At 51.2% G+C, this 23,601-nt stretch overlaps 2 protein-coding genes and 1 pseudogene across 2 annotated transcripts; 1 reads left to right on the top strand and 2 right to left on the bottom strand.

The window, feature by feature from the left end:
• Positions 1-79: 79 nt before the first annotated feature.
• Positions 80-23,511, top strand: CDA (cytidine deaminase). Its single transcript, XM_070956027.1, is given in 10 exon segments — positions 80-258; positions 4,522-4,623; positions 14,633-14,800; positions 17,603-17,673; positions 17,798-18,063; positions 20,116-20,252; positions 20,254-20,299; positions 20,776-20,887; positions 21,402-21,459; positions 22,808-23,511. Coding segments are annotated over 5 exon segments (444 nt in total). The 5' UTR covers positions 80-258; positions 4,522-4,623; positions 14,633-14,800; positions 17,603-17,673; positions 17,798-18,063; positions 20,116-20,135; the 3' UTR covers positions 22,919-23,511.
• On the bottom strand, positions 6,318-9,805 carry FAM43B (family with sequence similarity 43 member B). The gene is given in 8 exon segments (XM_070956268.1): positions 6,318-6,347; positions 6,349-6,360; positions 6,362-6,615; positions 6,618-6,783; positions 6,786-6,944; positions 6,946-7,098; positions 7,100-7,765; positions 9,653-9,805. Coding segments are annotated over 8 exon segments (1,593 nt in total).
• On the bottom strand, positions 11,577-20,111 carry LOC139326134 (trypsin-3-like; annotated as a pseudogene).
• Positions 23,512-23,601: the final 90 nt, after the last annotated feature.

The raw sequence follows: 23,601 nt of genomic DNA, 5'->3' as shown, positions 1-23,601 counted from the left end.
ACTTCCGGTCTTGACCGGAACAAGACGCGAGGGAGAGAGAGAGAGACCCCCCCGCCTCGCCATAGACGACAACCGGGCTCCGTTCCTGCGCGCATGCGCTAGCTGGCGTCGCTCTGGCCCTCTCCCTGAGGGAATTTGGAGGGCAAAGAATAAGAAAAGAGGCGACGTCGGTTCACGAGACTAAGGGGGGGGGAGGTCGGAGTGGAAGTCCCCCCCCCGTGGAAAAAGCACCCCCTCGCTTCCCAACAGCCCTGCTGGGTAGGCCAGGCTGGGGGAGGGTCTTTCCCGCCCAGGGGCGCCCATTGGCCTCTGTCTCAGCTTCAGTGGGGGGTGATTTCATGAACTATAGAGTATAATTACAAGTGTGTGTACCTATATCTATTTTTCTATCTATCTTCCTATCATCTCTATCAATCATCTATATATCATCTATTATAATAATAGATAATAATATTTTACTATTTTAATGGGTTGTTATTAGAGTTTTCGGCCAATTTATTTAATTGTTTTAAATTGCTTTTAATTTTTATATTGTCATGGTTTTATTTCTGGCTGTATACCGCCCTGAGTCCTTCGGGAGAAGGGCGGTATAGAAATTTAATAAAATAAATAAATAAATATTATCTATATCATCTATCTCATCTATCATCTCTCATCTATATCATCTCATTTATATCATCTATCTATCTCAACTATCTCATCTATCTATCTGTATATCTATCTATCAATCATTATTCATCCATCCATCTTCTATCTATCATCTATATCATCTCGATATCATTTATATCTCTCATCTATATCATCTCATCTATATCATGTATCTATCTATCTCAACTATATCATCTATCATGTATATCTATATATCATCTATCCTCTAAATCATCTATCATCTATATCATCTATTATCTATCTATATATTATCTATCATCTATCATCTGTATCATCTATCATGTATATCTATATATCATCTATCCTCTAAATCATCTATCTATCATCTATATCATCTATTATCTCTATATATTATCTATCATCTATATCATCTATCATCTATATCATCTCTATATCATCTCATCTATATCATCTAAACTATCAACTATATCATCTATCATGTACATGTACCATGTATATCATGTATCCTCTATATTATCTGTCTGTCTATTTATCCACCCACCCACCCACCCACCCACCCATCCATCTGTCTATCCATCCCACCTTTATTATGATAAGTAACCCAAGGTGGCGAACGTCATCTAATCCTCCTCCTCTTTTCCTCACCACAACAACCCTGCGAAGTTGCTGTGGGAAGTGTAACCTTCCCCCCATCCCTTGCCCATGGTGGTGGTGTTTCAGGTATGGGGAGAGTTCAGGGGTCCCTTTGGGGTCTTGAACAAGCACCTCCATGTCGCTTAGAGACTTGGGGAGGGAAAGGTGAGGGAGGGAGAAGAGTCCCACTGTCCGTCTCACATGCAAAGCAAGGAAGAATCATCCTTGGGACGCCAGTCACATTGGGGGATCCTGACTGGCCCCTAGGGGCCAAACCCACCCCCCTCCACCCAATGCTGCTGGAGGGGGGGGGCTCTGGCTTCTACACTGTGTTTGCATCACTCCAAAGCCCCTTGGGAGACCTGGAAAGGGGGCAGCCCCCAAATCGCAGAATTATATCCTCAGCAAGCTATGAAAGGAAAGGCTTTAGGTTTGCATGATGTAGTTACACCAATAAAAGAGAGTATTTGTAGCTGAGGGTTGAAATGAGGGGTCTTTGGTGCTCTCTGGGCTTGCTGGTTTTCTTGCAGACCTTTCATGACCCAACTAGGTGGTGACAGAGAGCAAACCCTTCTAGCACTGTTGATGTTAGCTAATTGGGTAATGAAACATCTGCAAGAAAAGAACCAAGCTCAGAGAGCACCAAGGACCACCACAGTCCTTCCCCCCCCCTTCTAGCACTGATGATGTCATCTATTTTGGATCATGAAACATTGGAGAGAAAAGCACCAAGCTCAGAGTACACCAAGGACCCCTTGCAGCTGCCCTGGCCCTCCCAGCATCCGGAAATGCCAGCACCCTAAAGCGGTTCTGGGTGACCCCCAGCCAGTAAATGGGGTGCCTTGTCTTAATTGAAGCTTTAGTAGCTGGGTTAGCTGAGCTGATTATGACGGTCTCCTGATTGCTTTGGATCTGTTGCAGAGATCTGCAGCGATCAAACCAATGCGGAACCAAGAGCTGTTCCAGAATCCACTGGCAACTTGGGAGGTTTTCTTGGGGGACGGGGGGGGGGGAGGGGACAGATAAAATTCATCCCCAGAAGACAAAACAATCACATAATGCCAGAAAGCACCTTAGCACAACAGTAGCATCAAGATTGGCTCTTTCATCAACATTTTGCCAGGGTGCCAGGAAGCATTTGGCAGCACAGGGATAAAAAAAAAAAAGAAGAATAATAGAACTGGCAAACGTGTAGAAGTTGAATCAAAAAGGGAGGATGGGAGGAATGGAATTGCTTGAGCCACTGATAGCAAGATTTCTATTCCCCCCCCCCCAATAAACGTTTTGGGAAGAAAAGTTCAATGTTTTTTCCTTTTGAAAAAAAAAAGGCAGCTTGCCTAAAATCCTTGCATTTCAAAGTTGGGGGTGGGTCAGTGGAGGCCGATGAAAAGGGACACAAAATCTGATTTTTGGCAGAAGGCTGCAGGAACGGTGCTGCGCCAATGAACCGGCTGGCCCGATTTTTTAAAAAATTAAAATCAAAGTAAGCCGGTTGCCATGGCCACCCTCTATCTCTCTCCTCTTCGCCCTCCCTCCACCTGCTTCATCTGTCAAGATTTTTCCAGAAATGAATTGCCATGGCAGTGGAGAGAAGATCTAAAAATAATGCCACCCTTTCATCTACCAAAGCATCTCTCTATCTCTGCACGTCCGATTTTATATAACAGCAGAATTAACAAAAGGACGATATGTGAGCAGGCGCGGGAAACAGCATCTTGCTGGGGTTGGATGTTTGTGTGAAATGACAGGATTTGTTTTCGTTGCGGAGAAATATTCAGCCTGTCCTTCCAAGTTGCTAGTCCTGACTGTGTCTTCTCCAAGGGCCCCACTTCCTGGGAGTGGAACTTCCACTCTCCACTTCCACCCCCTGCGCCCCCCACCCCAGGTGTACCCAGCTCTCATTTCTGCAAGCCACAGGGAGACAGATCTAATGGTATTTTAAGGAGGGGTTCCTTTGGTTGAAATCCTTGAAATGTGGGGCTTCCTTTCACTCTTTTTCAAGTCCCAAACTCATTTTCCTTCCCTGCAAGTCCTCTGTGGGAATAAATGGGATCCTGGCACTTGCTTCTGCAACATCTTGGCTTCCCATTTCATTTTTTAAGGAAAGCGAAGCTATAGGAGGAGGGCCGAGTGGTAGTGACTGGGCACTGACTGGCGGTGCCACTCTGTGATCGGGCTTAAGCATCGTTGAGATGCTGGTCTTTCTTTGAAGGGCAGCTTTCGATTCTGAGACACAGAAGAGAATTTCCGTCTTTCCTGGACTAAAAGCAATGAAAGGCACCCCTGTGTTGATTCTCCAAGATGCTTCCGAAACACGGAGGCTTCCTAAGGGCTCCTCATTAGCCAGGTTTGGGAAGCAAAACGAGGGTTTTTTTTCGTCATTCTCTTCCATCATTGTTAAATGCAACCCTTTCCCCCCTTACTGGTCTCTTCCATCACAGCTGGGGATAATGGGACTTTTAGTCTTAACCCATTTAAAACCCAGTACTCCCCAAGCAGAACAAAACGGAATAATGGAAGGGACCTTGGAGGTCTTCTAGTCCAACCCCCTACCTATGCATCTCTTTCTGACCATTATTTGGGGGTCCTTTGATTTGTTTCTCCTCTACCAGAAATTGTCACAGGTGGCCCAAAAAGTGTGGGTTCTTTTCCCGAGTTTTAATCGCCCCACGCAAGCCTGTGTTCGAATTCTACCATTAAGGCCAAGATTCTCGACTCAACAAACTGGACTTGAACAAACAAACAAACAAACCTGAAATTAAACTTTCTCAAGAAACACGTTTAAGTCCGCATGGAGAGTTGAGACATTCCCCTATTTAACCGAAACTCAGGATGTGCAATTTTGCTGAACGGGATCGTCCCATTTGGGTTTCTGGGTTTCTGAAAACTTCCACTACATCACTCAGCTGATCACTTACCATTTGTTTTTTTTAAATTTTAAATTTTTTTATCCCATTTTTATTATTATTATTATTTTTATAAATAACTCATCACTTTCAGAATTCAGGGTTTAAACCAAGCTGGTTTCCTTCCCAATTTCTTTTATTTATACTTTGATGCTGTATCGCAGGGGGTCTCCATGGCTGGCTGGGGAATTCTGGGAGTTGAGGTCCACACATTTTAAAGTGGCCAGGTTTGGAGACCCCTGCTATATAACTACAAATATTCTCCCAAAATTAACCAAAACTACAGTTTGACGTTTCAGGATATCTGATTTTGGTATTTAATTCCTCCTTTGTTGTTGTTGTTTTATTGTAGGTAGCAAGATTCCGTCTGTCCCTGCTAGCATACTGAAAAGAAGAAAAGATCTGGAGTTCTGACCTCACTCCCTAAAGAACCAGAGAGCGTCAGAAATCAAAGGTACTGAAAACTGAGATTGTTTATATGTAAAATTCCTGCTAAGATCCGTCATAGCAGGAAAACAGGGTGGCCTTTGGCAGTACTGGAATTTCTTTCTGGTTTTAAAGAGACTTGAGGAAAAATAGCCCAGTTGCATAACCAGCTGTCGATCAAATGGCAGCACCCCGTCATTCACCCCAGAAAAGAATAAGGAACCCTTCAGTGCAAAACGGAGGTTCGGGTTGTATAAAGGTCCAGTCCTGCGTTTACCCCCACTCCCTCCCCATCTTTGTCAGTTGGGCAGCCCAACTGTGGTAAAACTCTATTGGTGATGCCAAGCCCCGGGGGGGGGGGGCTCCATGCCAGGGTACAGCAGTTCCAGGGAGACCCTACCAAGCGAGGCAGCAACCTGCCCTGTTTTTTGGGCAGAAGGAAGGGGGCAAAAGGGCCTTGGCCAATGTCCTGGAGGGATATGGCTTGCTGATATTGTCTGAAATGCATTCCTGCTTGAGCAGGGGGTTGGACTAGAAGACCTCCAAGGTCCCTTCCAACTTTGCTATTCTGTTACACATAGGGTGATGGGTGGGGAAGCTGGCAGGAGAGCTTCTGTGCCAGGAGAGAACCGGCTGCCAACTGACTCATCCCTTGCCTTCTTTATTCCTGATTTTCATCAGAGCCTATGTGGTTTTAAAACCACGAGGACTAGAAACTTAATCACACACATTCAGTCATCCTCAGTCCCTCGCAGCTTCTTATCCAAGGATGTGCCCACCATAAAAAGGACTTGCTGTCCCAGGGAATGGATCCATGCCAAGGGGAATGGGCAGCACAGGCACAGCCAGACTTTCAGTAATAATTCAATTTACCGGCTGAACACAGGCAAGCTCTTGGTGGCCCGTTTTTTTCTTCCACCGGAGAAGCAAGTATTTTGGAGGACTGCATCCAGAACCTTTGCAATGTGAAACCTTCTGAAAGCCACCAGGGAAACACCCCACCCCTCTTCCAGTCCACCCTCTGTTCTGCCCCATAACTCTGAGAGACCAAGCCATGCCAAAGCCACGCTGACCTACAGAAATCAGTGGGGCCTCACAAGCTCCATCAATTTTGGGGGGCTATTCCTGAATTCGGAACCAATTTTCTTGGCTTTGAGACAAGAGAGGAACCCCCGTGCCACCTCTCTTAAATCCTCTTCCCGTACACTGCACAATTTTGACCTCCAAACTGGTGAGAACCAAGATAAACACAGGCAAAATGTGTTTTATGTACTAAATAAACCTCTATAGATACCCAAAGAGATTTTATTTAAAGGCATTTCTCCCTCCCTCCCCCTCCCCCCATTTTTTGCAGTTCAGCAAGTACAAACACTCCTTCCCTCCTCAAGGCCACCAAATATGTCAAAAAGCGTCTCCCTTCCCCACCCCGCAATGTACCAAGACGCCCCACATCCTGCTGAGCACCAGCTCACAGGCGCTTCCTTCCTTCTGCCAGTCTCCAAAATCCACAGAAAAGGATGCAAAGCTTTGGTTGTTCTCCCCCCCCCCCCCCCGTCCAGCCGAAAAAGTCAGGCTGCGATAATGTGACACCGGATGATGGAACACCGTTGACAAGGATTGCGTGATGGTTCAGGAACAACATGGAAGGGGCCCCACCCCCCACTTGTCTCTCCTGCCCAAATCTCCAGGAATTTTTGTTTAAAAATTATGGCTTCGGCCCTCCTAGTGGGACAGGCAAGGGGGCTCCGGGCTAAGGTGTCCAGGAGGGCCGTGTCCCCCCCGGGCAGTGCACCCCGCAAGCTGCAGAACTGGAATTCCCGCACCAAAGTCTGAATCTCCGGGCGCTCCAGGCCCCTGGCCATCTTGGCATCGGGAAGGGCTGTGTGGTCAGCCCAGAGGGCCGGGCCAGCCGGGCCGAAGCTGCTGATGGCACAGAGGACGGTGCGGGTGGCCAGCCAGTCGTGGGTCGCCCTGGTGGGGGTGCACAAGGCCGGCGGCTCTTCCTTGCTCTTCTCTTCTCCTCCTCCTCCTCCTCCTCCTGCTCCTCCTGGATGGAGCTGAGCCGGGGGGCGTTGCGGCCGCGCTCCGGGGGCGGCCGGTAGGGGCACTTGGCGTTGAGCAGCCTGCGGAGGGGCGCCAGCGGGACCACCGCCTCCCCCAGCAGCTGCCGCTGGAGCCGCCGCGAGGTCCGCTCCTCCGCTGCAGCCGCTTGAACTCGTTGAAGGCAGCGGCCGAGGTCTGGAAGAGCAGCCGGGCCGCCGCCTGCGCCTTCTCGGCCCGGGAGAGCAGCACGGCGTGGCAGCGCAGCGCCACCGCCTTGTTCTTCACCTGGTGCCGGTAGACCCAGGCCCAGGACGCGCGGGTGGCGCCGGTCGGCCCCGCAGAAGGTGATGCGGTGCAGCAGGTAGGCGTGGCCCGGGCGGCGGCTCTCCTTCTCGGCGGCGGCCGGGCGCAGGTGGAGACCCTGCGGGCCCAGGCTGAGCTGCATGCGGGCGCCGCGCTGGGCCGGCCTGGCTGCGCGCCCACAGCTTCTCCACCGCCGCCTCGGCGCAGCCCTCGCCCTTGGCCTGCAGGGTGGCCGCGTTGCCCAGGTAGCAGACGCGGAAGGTGGGCTCCTCGGCGTTGAGCTGGGCCGTCCGGCGCCGGCGGCGGAAGAGCCCGCCCAGCGCCCCCGGCGCCCACAGCTCCGGCCAGGAGCCCAGCAGGTCGGCCAGCAGCGAGGCGCAGCTCAGCCGCGGCGCCCAGCCTTTCCCCGGCCGCTTGCGCTCCTCCGGCCTCACCAGCACCCACTTGCTCCGCCGCCAGGGCAGCAAGCGCCCCCGCCATGGGCGGCAGCCCCCCCACGCGGCAGCCCCCCGGCCGCCTGCCCCGGCTCGGCGCCGCCGCTGCGATCGATCGCCCGAGCGGCAGCCGCGGCGGAGGAAGGAGAAGCGGCGAGCCTCGCAGGCTGCTCCCGCTCCGCCTCCCAGCCCGGCGCCTCCCCCCCATCCCCATCCCCCCGCCCCGGGCGCGCCCCGGCCTTCCAGAGCTCCCCCTCCCTCCCTCCCTTCCCGGAAGGGCCGGATTGCGCCTCCTGCGCAAAAGGGGCCGCGGGGCAGCTCCGGAATGACAGGGAGACGATGGAAGAGCCGGAAGAGCGACCGGGGCCGGCGGCGGGTTGGGGGGCTTCCCTAAAATCGGAGAGCGGAATGAAATGGTGATTCCGGGGGGGGGGGCTTGAGATATATATCTATCTCAACCCCAACCTTTTTTTGTGGCTTGGTGGGTTCCAAAAACAACAACAACAACCACCCCCCAAACCAGCCAATTCTTCCAGGTGGAGTTATAGTCCAGTGTATCGTGTATGCTCGGAAATTATATTGAATTAATTCAGCACCCAGGCCGAGCATCAGTGATTTAAGTAGCTGCTTAATGTTTCCTCTCAGAAGTTTTAAGCTGTAGAGGTGCCAGCTCTACAGCATTTTTTCCTCCTTTAAAGCTGAAAATAGTGGTGGGGCTGTTTTTGTTTTTTTCTTTCAATTCTCTGTGAATTCAGTTAGGAGAAAGTGGAAGATGGCACAAACTCTTTGGTGGGCAACGTGGAGGTGGGGGGTGTCCAATGAAGATTTTCACTAAAAAAGAAAGAAGGAAGGAAGGAAGGAGAGAGAGAGAGAAGGAAAGAGAAAGAGAGAGAGAAAGAAAAATAAAAAAGAAAGAAAAGAAAAGAAAAAACAAATTTTGTATCTTCTCAAAAGCATGTAAGTGAAAGAGATTGAATCTGACAGATTTGGTACTTCTTTATGGATGGTTGCCATGACGTTGTTTCCCTGGAAACCTTCCTTCTTTACCATCCCTCCTCCTCTTCCTCAGGAGGGAAGGAGCTGGTGGCTTGTGTGAATCCTAGAAGCTGAAAAGGAGAGCTTCAGGGAGAGAGGGGCGCATCTGCTCCCAGGTTACCTGGGGAGGATTAATGGATGGGTTGATCAGATTGGAGGATCTGAACCCAGGCAAAGCCCCCTCTCTGCTGGGCTGTTGTGGGGGGCTGTGATGGGAAATACAGCTCAGCAGAGGGCATCCCTAATCCCAAGCTTCCTTGGGAAGGATCTGTGTGAGAAGGCAAGGCTGTCTGCCCCCATAACCAAGATAAGTCCTGTCGGGGATCTGGCCACAGAAGCATGGTGGGGGGTTTTGGGGGGAGGGTTTGCCCCAGAGGAAGACTCATTCCAGTCTTCAAGAGTCTTCAAGAGGAGAGGTTTCCCATCTGAATTGTGCCGTCATCTTTCCGAATTTCAGATTCAGATTTTTTTTCCCCTTTTTTGTAAATTGCAGCATAAGGAATTCTGGCAATTGTCCATCCTTTGAAAATTGTTGAATGCGGTTGCTTTAAAGAGATAAATGCAAATAGTACGCAGTATACATAAAATGGAGACATAAAGGAGAGGCTGCTTTTAAGGGGGTGTTTGTGGGGGGAGAGAATACCACCCCAAGTGCTAAAGAGGAGGAGTTTGAGGGGGAGAAAACCTGGGAGAGATTTGTGCTATTTTTGAAGTGAGCTGCTGCGGCTCGTCTTCCTCAATCCCCAAGGGAAGGGACATTCTTCTCCAACCCCATCCCCTTTCCCTTCCCCTTCCCAGTCCATCTGGCTGATGGAGGAGTGGGCTCTTTGGATGGGGAGATGCGGGAATGGACTAAAGGGGCCCCTTGTCACCTGGGAGTTGGCAGCCAGGACGAAAGGGGGGTGGGTGGCTGCTCCAACTCCATCCAAGCCTTTCAATCTCCCAAGAGGCCCTGGAGGAGGGCTCCCCTCAAAGCATTGTGGGAAAATAAAATGCCAGGGGACTACCATTGTTCCTCTCTCTCAGCCACAGAGGGTGAGATGGGTATTGGCGTGGCCCATTCCTGTGTGAATTGGAGTCCACTCTTTGTAATCCAGACCCATCTCTGGAGGTGGATCTTCTGGGGTTCTCAGCCGCCCAGGAATTGAGGGGCTTCAGGAATGGGGTAGGTGGGGGAGGGGGTACTTCAGTTCTCAGCGAGGGGAGGTGGGGGCTCTAAGGGGGGTCGCCTGCCTGGCCAACCTCCTTAAGGAGCCGGTTGGTGGCAGAAAGGTGCTGAAGGAACAGCTTCCCACAGGAGCTCTCCAGGGTGCTGCAATTCTGCCCCGTTTGGGCTAGAACCAGCTTCTTCGAGATCCTTGTTGGGATATCATATCCCATACGTCTGGAGTGCATAGCTTCTTATTTCTGATCCCCAGATAGGTCCCCTAAGAACTGTAATCCACCCACGAGGAGAATTGATCAGCAAAACCCTGAAACTATGATCAGGGAAGGCCGCTGCTTAATGGAATGAGCTGATACAACTTAGGCTAACCCCACATCCCCCCAATTTTGCTTTAGAGGAGGCTGTAGAGAAACCCCAACATAGAGATTGGGCAGCTTTTTGTCTGAAACGGTATAGGGTTTCCTGCCTGAACCGGGTGGGTGGGTGGGTGGGGGTTGGGGTTGGACTAGAAGACCTCCAGGGTCCCTTCCAGCTCTGTTATTCTGTTATATAGAGCTGGTGATGGTTTCTCTTCAGTTACGTTCATCTTAAGCAACATTGCTAACATGGATGCAATTTGGTAATGAGAGAAAGGGTGGACTTCAGATTTTGTGGTGTCAGTGTTTGGAGGCCTGGGTTATGTCATGTGTGGGGCTAACCATTCTGCCAGACTGTTTCACTTACGGAAATGTGTGTGAATCCAGCCAGTTGTGGTTCACTTAGTTAGCTCAACAAATGATGTTTCGGTGTGACGTCTTGATTAGCCCTGACACGTGTATGTGCGCACATCCAAACTGGAGCCCCCCCAACCCCGATCCCTTGCGTGGCAGGAGGATTCGGGCCTTGCAATCTGCCTCCCTTGCCCCCAGATGAGCTGGGCTCCGTCTCTTAGCAACCCAGTTCTCCAGGTTGCCATAAATTACTGGATTTTCGTAATGACTGCATCACTGTCACATCCCGTCCCTCCCCCGGCAATGTGGATTCTGCTAAAAGGAAGGCAGCAAGTCCCTCCCTCCCTCTCTCCCTTTGCGGGTCCCTTGCGGCCACAGAGATTGAGAGTCACACAATCCACCTCTCCGCAGGAACTGGTTGTAAAAATAAAGAATAGTCTGGGTCATTGTTTGCACCCCAAATAAAAAGGAAATACAGGAAAATTGAGGGAAGGAAGGAAGGGAAAGGGCAGGCAGGGAGGGAGGGAGGGAGGAAATAGAGGGGGATCAGGAGGAAAAGGTTAGGGGAATATGGAGGGGGGAGGGGAGGGGAGGAAGGAAGGAGGGAGGGAGGGGAGGGAGAGGAGGAAAGGGAAGGGAAAGGGTTAGGGTTAGGGTTAGGGTTAGGGTTAGGGAAACAGAAACCCAGCTGGGTCTCAGAGTACAGATTAAGAGCGTGTGTGTGTGTGTGTGTGTGTGTGTGTTGTCTGGCAAGCCTTTTCTTTCCAACTTGACAAATGGCATCACTGTTGGGTGTTCAGCTTCAAAAAAGCTGGGAGAAGCTTCCAGTAACATCAGGATTTATCCATGTGGCACATCCTCTCATTTTTTTGCAGATGTGTTTTATTTTTGGGCCTGTACAGCATTCAGTCGTGCTGTACGTACAACCTACAGTAAGTTTCTTAAAGTTGTTGCCCGTCGTTGCAGAGCTCAGCCTGAGAGGAGGCCGGAGGGGGCTCAGGCCAAGGTCTTCCCTGGGCTTCTGCAGAAGAGAACACGGAAAGGGCGGGGGTGGGGGAGGGGCTGATGGGCACTTGGCAGCTGGCCCAGATGATTTGACCGAGGGCAGGCATTTCTGGCAGGGCAATTCCAGCTCCCCTGGGCAGCCACCAGCTTCCCCCTTGAGATTCACAGGACTGAACCCCAAATTAATCCAAGACAGAAGGAGAACGGGGCCCTTTTTGTCCTTCTCGTAGGAAAAACAAACAAACTGCAAGGCCGTTCAGTCCCTCCCACCCCATGCAAAGGAGCTCTAGAGGGCAGACCCCACCCCAAAAGCAGCCCTTATCCCTGGAAAAATCGTCTTGTAGATCCACTTCTGGAAATTGGCCACGGCTGTGTAGACGCCGGGGATACCCGGGGCTGGCGCAACTGTGACCCCAGGAAACTATGCCAAACACGCGCCCTTTGCACACCAGAGGACCCCCGGAGTCACCCTTTTGGGGGGGGAGAGAGAGAGAGAGAGAGAGAGAGAGAGGAGTCAGGAAATTCGTCAACAACCCCACAGACTCTCCAAGGAATCCTTCTTCCCCCCCTCCCCCTCCGCAAAAAGGGTTCAGGCCAACAGTCCTTGGATGGTCTGGACGCTTTCTGGCCCCCAACCCAAAACCTTCTCTACCTGGCAGGCGTCTTTTCCTCCCCGGCCAAATCCGGCACAAATCATGTTCTTGGTGATGTAACCGGCGTACGAAGCGGAGCTGTTGCACTTGCAGGTGGAGACGAGGGGCAGGTGGACGCTGCGCAGGGTGTCTGAAGTCCTGCCCCCAACGTGAGTAGTGTAGCCCCCACCCGGAGACCTGGCAGAAGCGGCCGGCCCGAACCTTCGCCCCTTGGCGAGGGACTGGCACGATGGGAGACGAAGGGGCTGTAGTTCACTGGCCGGCTCAGCTGGTGGACGAGAGCACAGAGACCTTGAGGGGGGTTGAGGCACAAGGAAGCACCCCCATTTGTTTCCCCCAAGGGACCGTGCCAGCTTTGGGGGGCATTGCAGGGGGTCAGAAAAGAGGTCTGCCAGGCTGAGATCACCTGAAACGCCCACTTTCCCCTCCTTCGAGAATTCCCCACTGAAGCATTGGCTCCCTCTCTGCCCCCCTTCCCAATCGGTCACCGAGCCCCCAGCCCAAGAGGTTGGGGTCACCTTAATCAACATGATGTCCGCGTTTTCGAAGAGGCGCTGTAGTCCCGGATGGAACCACCATGCGGGCCGGCCGGAAGATCTGCTCAGTACCCTCAAAAGTGGAGAGTGAATATTCTCCGGCCACGATGAGCATCTGGTTTATTCTGCAAGACGGTGGGCCGGAGGAGGAGGGAAGGGAGGAGGTAACCAATAACCAATAACCAGTGAGAGGGTTTTTTTTAAGATTTAATCGTGAACATGGCTTTGTGAATTAATCTGCTGTTCGTCTGTGTTTCCCAATCTTGGCAATTTTAAGATGGGTGGACTTTAATTCCCAGAATTCCCCAGCCAGCCAAACTCACTTTAACAAATGTCTCGCTGAGCAACAGAAATGTTGGGCTCAATTGTGGTTGTAAGTCGAGGACCAGCTGTACATTGGCCGGGATGCCTCCTTCTTACCCGGGTCTTGCAGTGGGCAGCGGTCAAGACCCAGCTGCGGCTGACCAGCGCCCCCCCGCAGAAGTGGAAGCCGCTCTTCCTCTTCAGAGACACCAAGTACTTGGAGGAGTGGGGGGCCATAACGTAGCCCCCGATGATGCGGGGGGGAGTCCGTCCCCTCGGTCTGCAGGGAGAGGGAGATGGTCCACAGTCCCAGAACTGTCCACCTCTTAAGGCGATGGGACAGATGTTGCAGGCCCCAAAATTCCCAGCCCCCGAGGAGTTCAAGCCGGCCCTAGCCCCTGAGCCCACCTCCCCCAACTCATGCCATTCCTGCCATGCGGGTTATTCCCCTGATCCAGCCCATTTCTGGCGCTTCCGGACTCAGTTCGGCAGATTTGAAACTTTTGTACCAATTCACTCCACCATCTTCCATTTAGCAAAATTATTTTCTATCTACTCTGAAGGAAAGTTCAGCTGTTTAAAAAAACAAAAACAGGCAACCTCTACGCGTTTTTATGTGCTGGGCTTTTCATTGTAGAAATCTTCCAGCTGAGATTGATGCTACCGTAGCCTTTTCAGGTTAAAATGGAATACGCTTTTATTTTGGCGGTTTTAATGCACTGGTCACTTCTGCTGTTCTCTGACCCTTTTAAAAAGGATGCTGTGATCTGGTTGACCCCAACGGCAAATCAGTCAATTTATACAACCCAGTTGGAGGCTGAATTAAATCCATGGGGTTCACACGGTAGGGATATTGAATTAAATCTTTTCTTCTACCTAAAGCATCTTTCTTTTCTTTTCTTTTCTTTTCTTTTCTTTCTTTTCTTTTTTTTCTTTTCTATTCTTTTCTTTTCTTTTCTTTTCTTTTTCTTTTCTTTTCTTTTTCTTCTTTCTTTTCTTTCCTTCCTTCCTTCCTTCCTTCCTTCCTTCCTTCCTTTCTTTTTCTTTCTTTCCTTCCTTCCTTATTTCTTTATTTCTTTCTTTTACTTCTCTCCTTCCCTTCTTTCCCTCTCCCCCCCCCCCCCAAACACAGCAACTTTTTTTGCTACTCATAAGATTTCTTGCCCAGGAGATACACACACATCTATTTATTCATTCCGAGCTGTTTCTAGCTGTCTTTACAACTTTGCGACCTCAAGATGCTTGTGCCCTTTAATTACCAGCTACCTTCCCGCACTTCCCTGGGCTTAATTACAGTCTTCTCACAAACAATTAAGGCAATTGTCTGCAGGGTTATGTCTTGCTCCCTGCCAGGATGTTGCTTTTATTATTAGTTCCTCTTGGTCTTTTCCGGGAAACGACACCACTCCAAAGCTTCTTTCCTGGGTGGGTGGGAGGTTCAGAATTAACTAAACGCCCCCTGGAGGTCTATTCTTCATTAAATAATTCATCATTGATCTGTAACGTCATTCATTATCCCATTTTTATTAAAGCTAGGATTGAACTAGGAATCCATTTCAATTGAAGGATGCCAGGTAGCAAAAGAAGATGGACACATTTTCTCTCCCACCCAAGATTTGCACACCCCCACTTCAAACAACTCAGGGCAGAAAGAAAGCGAGCATTAAATCTAAAGTGGGTTTCCCCATTGATTCCATTTGGGGGGAGTCCGGTGGGGACCCAAAGGAAAGCTGAAGGAAAATGCCTTTTTCTTAATTTAGATGGGGAGACAGCTTCCTTTTTCTTCGACAACATTTGTGGTCCAAATGAGGAAACAAAACGTTCCCTTTTTTTTGTAATTCACGATACAGGCCGGTCATCTCCGTCGGCTCAAGTCTCCAGATGTCGGTGGATTCCTACCTGGCCATTCCTGTCTGCCTCCATCACTGCAGAAGGGGATCCCGTGTGGGGGTCTCCCCCAAAATCCTGTTCGGCTGCCCCGGTTTCTGAGCCAAACCATGGAGCTGCTGTAAGAGAAGGTACGTCTGAAGCCCTCGGTTCTTGGCTGACTTTTTACAGGTTTACATACGGATGGACAGAATTCTCCATTTCCCTTGGTCCCTTCGGCCTCCCTCCATCTCCCTCTGCCCTGACTTCCATTCTGAAGAAGTGAGAATTTCCTCCCAAAAGGAAATTCAGAATGATTTTTTTTTTAATTCACTGTATCTCCCCATGTTAATAAAGAAAGAAGAGGGGCACATTTTAACATGCGACTTTCTGAAGATACTGCACAGTGTTTTTCGTAATGTACTCCTGATATGATATAAACAGACCTTTAAAAAGGTTTTATTAGGACTATAAATACAGAGAGATAATAACCTCAGTAAAGACCATATTTAACTGCCTGAAATTGCCCATTAAATCTCTATTTATCTTGATTTAGGAATATGGGGAAGATGAATCACAACCATTTTTCCCACCCCTGGCTGTAGGTAACAGCAGTAAATTTCCAATTGTTTAAAGAAGAAGGAAAAAAAAAAAAAAAACAAGGGTAGAGACTTGGGCTAATCACCCAGTGATTACACCTCATTTATGAAATAAACCTTATTAGCTATACAAAAGAGGTGGGGGGGGGAATCCCTAAGTCCAAAAGGAAAGGCCCTTTCCTTTTGCAGGGTCAAACCCAGCCCCCCCAAAAGGCCAAAAGGCCAAGTGATGGTTTTGTAAAGGGGGAAGAAGTGTGTGAGCCACTCACCGGTCAACGAGGAGAACAGGAGCGAAAGCAGAAGTCCTGGACTGCGAGGTCTCATCCCACTTTCCTTCTGAAAGCCTCTGTTGAAGAAGAGAGGGATGCCCCAAACCGTCCCCCTCTTCTCCGCCCTGGCTCTTCTTTCCGTTGCCATAACAACCTCCATCCCAGGAGCACCGTCAATGGTCCACTGTCCTCGAGGTCCTTCAGGGCACCTGCGCCTGCCTGGCCTCTTCCTTCTGGCCTTCTCAGCTTCCTTCTTGGGCTGTGCCCTCCATTCAGGGCCAGGCTCAGGTTTCTCGGCAGGCTTGGTGGTTCTGTGACATCCCGGAGGCCCCACTATCCCTGCTTGGCATGGAGAACGGAGCATCTGCCGCCAGGCAGCAGAACCAATGGTGCACAGCCTGAAAAGGGATGGGCCCAGCCCTCCCTCGAGACCAGACGTGCTCCGAGTCGGAGAAAGCCTGCAAAAGGTCCCTCGTGATGGGATCTTCTGGGTAGCTCTGAAGGACCTTCTAGGCAACGCCCACCAAGATGGCTCCACGTATAATTCATAGGACTATTGATTGACATCTGTCATCTGAAATTGATGACTGCTCTAAGTCTTTTCTGGTAAGACTTAGAGCTGGGCTTTTCACCAGGAGCTCAAGGTAGTCTTCGCATCATTCCCTCGGCTATTTTTTCATCCTACAACAAGAGAGGGAGAGGGAGAGGGAGAGAGAGAGAGAGATCTTGACTAAACAGACCCAATCAGGGCTTGATTTAGGTCAAGGATCCCCAGAGCAAAAAGGAAGGAAGGAAGGAAGGAAGGAAGGAAGACCCTCTGAAGTGGCCCTTCACAGCTAATCTCACTTGCCTTTAAAAGGGCAGAAAGCCAACAACTCTCCTTAAAATCTTTTTTTTTCCTGAGTTGCTTTCATCTCCAGCTCTCTCTCTCTCTGCCTCAGAGCCCTCCAGCGCGCCCTCTCGTGGCCCCTCTGCATCCCAGAGCTCCTGTTTCACCTGTCACTCCGAGGACGCGCAAAACAAAATCCCTGCTTACTGACTGCAACATTTAAAACAAAGCAAGAAGCTCTGACTGTCTTCAGCAGCAGGTTCGAGCTGGTTTGTAATGTGTTGATCAACGGAAACGGCCTTTCCTCCTCCTCCTCCTCCTCCTCCTCCTCCTCCTCCTCCTCCTCCTCCTCCTCCTCCTCCTCCTCCTCCTCCTGGTTTCTGACCCTCCTTAATTTGAACCCCCAGAATCCCACAGCCAGGGACCCCAAAGCACCTTACACCTTGGGTAGTCACCTTGGGAAGAGGGAGGCAGGCGGATGGTTGGGGTGGATGAGAGAGGAAGAAGGAACGGCTGCCTTCCACAGAGGCCAATCCGATGCCTCTGGCCTGTTTCTCGCCTCCTCAACCAGGGTTTGATGCCCCCCACCCAAGAACCCTGGAGCCCTTGGTACATCTACTCCACGGCTGCTTCCAGTCCCCTTGGAGAACCGGCCAGGTTAGTGGCTGTCCTCACGCCTTTGTCTTCAGTCCAGGGAGTTTCCCAGGGGTTTGAGGGAGAAAAGGCTGCCCCTGCCCATTCCTCCACTCCAGGCAGGATTGGACGTCCAGAAAACCAACCTAGAACTAGGGAGACATTTCCTGACAGCGAGAACAAATGACCAGTGAAACAGGCTGCCTCCAGAAGCTGTGGGAGCTCTAACACGGGAGGTCTTCTGGACAGAAGAGACTGGACAGCCATTTGACTGGGTCTCCCGTTTGAGCAGGGGGTGGGACTAGAAGACCTCCAAGGTCCCTTCCAGCTCTCTTATTCTGTTATTCCCCTTCTCCTCTCTCAGCTCCCCCCCCACCCCGCCATTTCTCCAAGCTGAAGGGTCCCTCCCTCTCCTCGCCTGGAAGGTCCTCCTTGTTCCGGACTCCCCCCCCCCCGCCTCTCCACCACCCCTTGGGTGTCGGTGTGTGAGGGCGCCTTGAGTCTCTCTCTCTCGCCTACAGGTAGTGCTGGACTTCAGGGCCAGCCCGGGATCAGAATTTCTCCTGCTAAGCGAGGAGGCGCGTGTGAGAGTCATGCCTGATTTTGCAGCCTTTTTCTCCATAGTTTGTCAGGCGAATCTCTGCAGGCCTTAAGTGGATCTGGCTTCCCGCATTGACTTTGCTCGTCAGAAGGCCGTGAGTGGCAATTCACGTGACCGTGGGGGGGGGGAGGGGGGGGAGATGGGGATGCAAGGACTGTTTCGTGGAGTCGTGCGAAGCCCCTCCAAGGTTGGCAGCAGCCCCTCTTTCTGTTGCACAGGGCTTTGGTTGGCGTGAAGCAAGCAGGGAGGGGAAGGAAGTCCCGGCCTCCTTGCTTAGAAATGATGACGGGCAGACGCGGAGGGTGGACCGAGGGGCCAACCACACCCTCTTCTGAGAAGGGAAGCAGGATCGGCATCAGTGGCCGCAGGGCACTAAAGAACTCGCCCCCCCACCCACCACCCACGTCTTGAGGGGTGCCCCCAGGCCAACCAGACCCTGCAGCAGAGGAGAAGGGGCCCCTCAGATCTCAGCCTTGGGAAACAGGTATGTGTTGTGTAGGTGGGGGTGGGGGGTGGGGGTGGTGGATGAAGGCATCCCAAGCCTTTCAGAGCAGAAAGAGGATTGAGGAAGGGGCTGGGTTCAATCCTCAGGGATTCAAACGAGGGTATTTCTTTCTCTGCCGGGCATGATGGGCTTGTGAACTCAGCCCTTCCGAAGTGCCACTCGCTTCATTGTTCTTCCCTCCCGTCTGAAATCAGGGAAAGAAAAGGGGCTGAAATTCTCAGTTGTGACAGTTGGGGATATCTCACCATTCCAGTCCTCAGTAAGGTCTGTTCCCCGGGCCATTGGCCTCTCCCGGCTGGGAGAAGTGAAATAACAGCAGACTGCAGAAACTCTTTGCGGATGGAAGCAAAGATGGAGAAGGGGAAGGTCAGCGTGATCAAATAAAATTTTCCTTCGTTTTTGGCCAAGCATCTCTCCGGCAGCCTTTTTTTCCCCTCCCTTTCACTTTATGCCAAGTTTTGCAGGAAAAGTTTTCCTTGTAGGGAAGAAAAGATTCATTGCAGGAGCAGTTAAACAGTCACTTGTTCCAATTCTGGAATCGACTGAACCATCACTAGGAAAGAGATCAGGGGTCCGCCCTTCAGCCTGACTTGGGCAGAGCCCAGGGAGAAATGAGAGGTGAGCCGAATGGGGCCCCTCTAGTGACCCTTAGCCAGGCAAACTGGGCACCACAGCCCTGGGCTCCTTGGAGCCAAAGTACCCTTGAGCAAATTTGCCCTGAAGAGATCCAGGAAAAATCTGTGGGGGGAGGAGGGTCCAATTTTTCAATGGAGGGGTATAGAAAAACCTCCTGGAGCCAAGCCAGCCTCCTGCGGGAGGGCAGCGTAGGGTGTGTGTCTGATTCCTCCAGGTCCAGCAAATAGCGAGTAAGAATATGTCATTGAGAAAAATGCATTTCTATCCACGCGTGACGGAGAGCAAGGAAGAAGGTCTGAGACAGAGAAAGGAGCCTCTGTCTCCGGAGAACTGTGTGTCTCCCAGGGTGGCGATGGTTACCTGGAACTTTGCATTGATGAGGGTATTGGCATGCTAATATCCCCTTTCTTAAAATGCTAATGAGGAAGCCTAGAATTTCAGATAAAGTCCGCCAGGGATTGCTAGATCGCTAAGCTGCTTTTGTATTTATTAACTCAAGGAACAGCAAACTGCCCTAGAAATATTCTGAAAAGCTCTCGGCTCTTCCAGCTTTCCACCAGAATCTCCAAAGCAGAACCGGCTTGGTCTTCTCCTGCCCAGCCGGTCCCTTCCCAGGTGCCAGCCTGGCGCCTCCCCGGAAGTAGCCTGGGCAGAGACAGGCTGTGCAGGAGATCAGGGCACCTGGGTGGCCCGGCTTCTCTCTCCCTGTGCACCGCCGGTCACAGCCAGTTGCCCTCACCGGCTCCTGTTAGCCGGAGCTGCTGGGAAGCGGCAAAGACCGCTCCTCTCTCCCCTCCTCCCACCTCCCTTCCCACAGCGGTGCCGTGATTTCCACGCCCCACTGCTTCGCTTCCCCCACCAGCCGGGCATGTGACTCTCCTTGCAGGGAATCCCTAGACAGGTTTCACCAGCTCTCCTGGGCATCCGGAGAAGGACGGCAGCTCTGGCACGGCCGCTGGTCTCTTGCTACAGCTGAGTTGGCAAAGCTTGGCTACTTGAGGCCCTTTTATCCTCCTCCAGCAGCCAGAATTGAGGTTGGGAGCTGAGAAGGGCCAGGAGGCTGACCGGGGGAGGGGGGGAGGAGGGGGGTGAGAAGGCAGCCGAGGACAATGACCACCTACCGCCTTGGCGAGGCAAACGAGAGGTGACTTTCCTCCCAGCGAGGGCGGGCGCAGAGAGCGGCCAGTCTCCCTCCAGAAAGGTTCCCAATCAAAGCTGGAAACTTTTTTGGGTGGCACAGAAGGGCTCCTGTGCCGAAGTTGGAAGCTCCCAGCTGGCACACAAAGGGGGGACCGTTTCCCAAGGAGGCACCGTCATCTCTGATGCTCAGGCCCCACTGGAGGGAGAGGAAAACTCACCGCCTCTGTCTCCTTTCCTTCCCCTGGTGCCATCGAGGGTAGGGAGAGCTCCTGGCCATGGCGCACGAGCAGGGAGGCAGTCCCAGGGCCGGCCTCGAGCCGGAGGGAGTTCAGCTCCTTTTGGTCGCCTGTCAAGAAGCCAAGAGGTTCGCCTACTGCCCCTACAGCAAGTACCCCCGTGGGAGCGGCACTCCTGACCTCAGAGGGGAAGATCTTCACGGGTAAGGAAGCCGGGAGCAGCGCCCCTTGGACCACCTTGCCCTGCCTGGACCCTCCCCTCCTGGCCCAGAGGAGTGAGGGTGGCAAGCAGAACAGTGGCAGCCAAGCTGAACCCCTGCCCCCCCCCCCAAACCCCTGGGTTCACCATCATCATTTTGCCCAGACGGCAGAGGCTGGTGAGTCAACTGTACCCACTCCCCTCTTTATGCCCAAGATGCCAAGGTGGCATCAGGGAAGATTTGGGGGGCACCAGCAGTTACAGCAGGAGCTCTGGCTGGCAAGGGATGCTGGGAGATGTGGCCTGGAGGGCTGCAAGTCAAAGTGTTTCTCACCCTGAGCAGCTTGCAGGTAGGTGGACTTCAACTCCCAGGATTCCCCAGCCAGCATGGTTGCTGCCTGAACCCAGGACCCGGCCTTAGCGACCGTTTCCGTGGTCTGTTTTAAAACATCCTTGATGGTACTTTTCGCCCCTTTCCAGGTTGCAATGTTGAAAATGCATCTTTCCCGCTGAGCGTCTGTGCCGAGCGGACGGCCATCCAGAAGGCGGTGTCTGAAGGTCACACAAAATTCCGAGCCATGGCCATCAGTTGGTAGGTGGGATTCATCCTCCTTCCCTTTTAGCCGTGGGGAGCGAAAGGAAGGCCTTCGTAGGGCACGAGCAGGAGACGTTTTCAGCTAGGCTGACCCTGAATTTCCAGCTGGAGACAGGCTGAAGATTGGGAGGAGATTGTTGATATCTGGAAAAAAATGGTTCCTTCCCCCATCTTGGCCGGGGGTAGATTGAAAAGCCACCCTGTAGTCCATTTCTCTTTGGAAGCGATTGGAGCAGGAAGCCTCCTCCGCTGAGCGGGGCTCAGTCCCAGGAGGGCTCAGGGCATCTCTTGTGGGGGGGGGGGGGGGCGGGGGGCACTCAGAGGGTCCTGCAAACCCTAGTCACTCCGCTTCATGCCCATTCAGTTCATTTTCCAAGCCAAAAACTGGATTAGTTCAAGCGAAGAGGGTAAAACATGCCAGCGCAGGCCTCCTCTCACGTAATTTTGGATGCCTTCCCTTCCAAAATTCAGTGAGATAATTGTATATTTCCCTCTTCTTCTTTTTTAACAGCAATAGCCAAGAGTTTTACGCCATTCCATGTGGAGCTTGCAGGCAGTTCCTCCGCGAGGTAAAATGCTTTACCTAAAAAATACAAACTGCTATTTATTTATTTTATTTTATTTTATTTTATTTTATATTTTATTTTATTTTATTTTATTATTTTATTTTATTATTTTATTTTATATTTTATTTTATTTTATTATTTTATTTTATTTTATTTTATTATTTTATTATTTTATTTTATTTTATTTCTATACCGCCCTTCTCCCGAAGGACTCAGGGCGGTGTACAGCCTGATTAAAAGCACAAAGACAGAAAAAATTTAAAATTATTAAAATTATTAAATGATAGGCTCAATTTTCTTTCATCCAGAAATGCAAGCGTTTATAATATGTTTCCCAGAAGTTTTTTCTTTTCCTCATTGTATCCTGTTCATCCCATCTGGGAACTCCGCGCAGTTCTCCACTTGCAGCCGTTGGCATAGTGACCGTAACGTCAGACTCTCTTGAGGCATCTGCTTGGCTTCTACAGCAATTTAAAAAATGGCTGACTGATCTTGAGTCAGCCATTGAGCAGGATTTTTGCAAAGAGTAAAATGCTTCAAAGGTGTGTTAGGTTTACCGTTTTCAAACGGTGGTCAAAAGGCTTAGCTGCTGACAAATGCCCGGGATGACTAAGTTGCATTTTATTTCAAAAAGCCTACGTTTTCTACCCTTTCCTCTTGAGCAACGGATGATTCATTCTTGAGGCAAGCCAGCAGAAACGTTCAGTGGTGCAGGAATTGGCTTCCCTTCTCCTAAACACGTCCGTCTTATCATCATGTCTCCCGTGTGTAACGTGCAATTCTGGATATTTCCTGCTCTCGAGTGTGGTTGTGGTTGCGGGGTTTGTGCAGAGGAGTCAGCCTTGCCAACGGGGGGGAGGAAGGGGAAGTGGCTTTTTGGGTAGCCCGCTCTTTCACCGCTGCGACTTTCTCTCTGGAATTTGGGTTAGAGAAACCACTTTGTAACCGGGCACAAACCACAGGCAGGCCTCGAGTTACAGCCATTTGTTTAGTGACCGTTCAAAGTTACAGCAGCAGTGGAAAAGTTCTTCAGGCGTACGACCATTGCGGCATCCCCGGGGTCACGGGGTCAAAATTTGGGCGCTTGGCAACTGGTTCATATTTATGATGATCGCAGCATCCCATGTGATCACGGGATCACTTTTTTTGCGAACATCTGATGCCAGTGGAGAAGACAGCTTCACTTAACAACCGTGTTACTAATTTAACGACTGTGGCAAGGAAGGTCATAAAATGGGGCAAAACTCACTTAAAAGCTGTCCTGCTTAGCAATGGAAATTTTAGCCTCAATCGTGGTCGTAAGTTGAGGACCATCTAAGATTTATGACACTTGTGGATTTCATTTTTTCAGTTCGGTCAAGAGTGGGAGATCTATTTGACCAGGATGGACGGCACATACATCCAGAAGACATTGGAGGACCTCCTGCCTTTGTCTTTTGGTCCAGAACACCTGAAGAGCTAGGCGGGAAGAAGGATGGCTTCTCTGCTTCTCCACACCTCCAGCGGCCTGAGATCTCCTGAACTTGGCAAGCCTTGACCTTCCAACCTGTCGAGTCCATGGATGTCTAAACCCTTCCCTTTTGCAAAATTTGGATATTGGCATTCCCGGCGGGTGCTGCCTGCGCAATCGGGATCGTTGGCGTCACTTCAAAGGTCTCCAGAACTTTTGACCGTGTCTTGCCCAGCTGCCTCAGAGAGGCCGGGGGCAAATCTGGACTCTTGGCCCCTGACCTGCAGCCCCCGCCTTACCCCAAGATAAACAGCTGTGTTTTGAGTCCATCGGCTCCGTATTCTTTGCACTCGTCCTCTCCAGAGGGTACCCCCCCAGCCCCTCCCTCTGAGGAAACCCCTCTACTCAATTTTGATAGGTAGATATTTCAGGAGGTGCCTTCAAATTAGTCTTGGCCCATGACTTGGACCAAAGTGAGAACAATTAATCAGTGGAAGGGCTGCCCTCCAGAAGTTGTAGGTGCTCCATCACTGGAGGTCTTCAAGAAGAGACTGGGCAGCCACTTGTCTGAAATGGTCTATAGCAGAGGTGGCTAACCTTTTTGCCATCGCGTGCCAAAAGCGGGGAGAGTGCGGGGGGGGTGGGGTTACGCATGTGCGTGCTCCCACCCATAATTCAATGCATCCCTCCCGCAT

The sequence above is a fragment of the Pituophis catenifer genome, unplaced genomic scaffold, assembly GCF_029215685.1.
Source record: "Pituophis catenifer annectens isolate HBS135680 unplaced genomic scaffold, rPitCat1.0.hap2 SCAF_18, whole genome shotgun sequence".
NCBI lineage: Eukaryota > Metazoa > Chordata > Lepidosauria > Squamata > Colubridae > Pituophis > Pituophis catenifer.
This window is presented reverse-complemented; position numbering and strand designations above follow the sequence as displayed.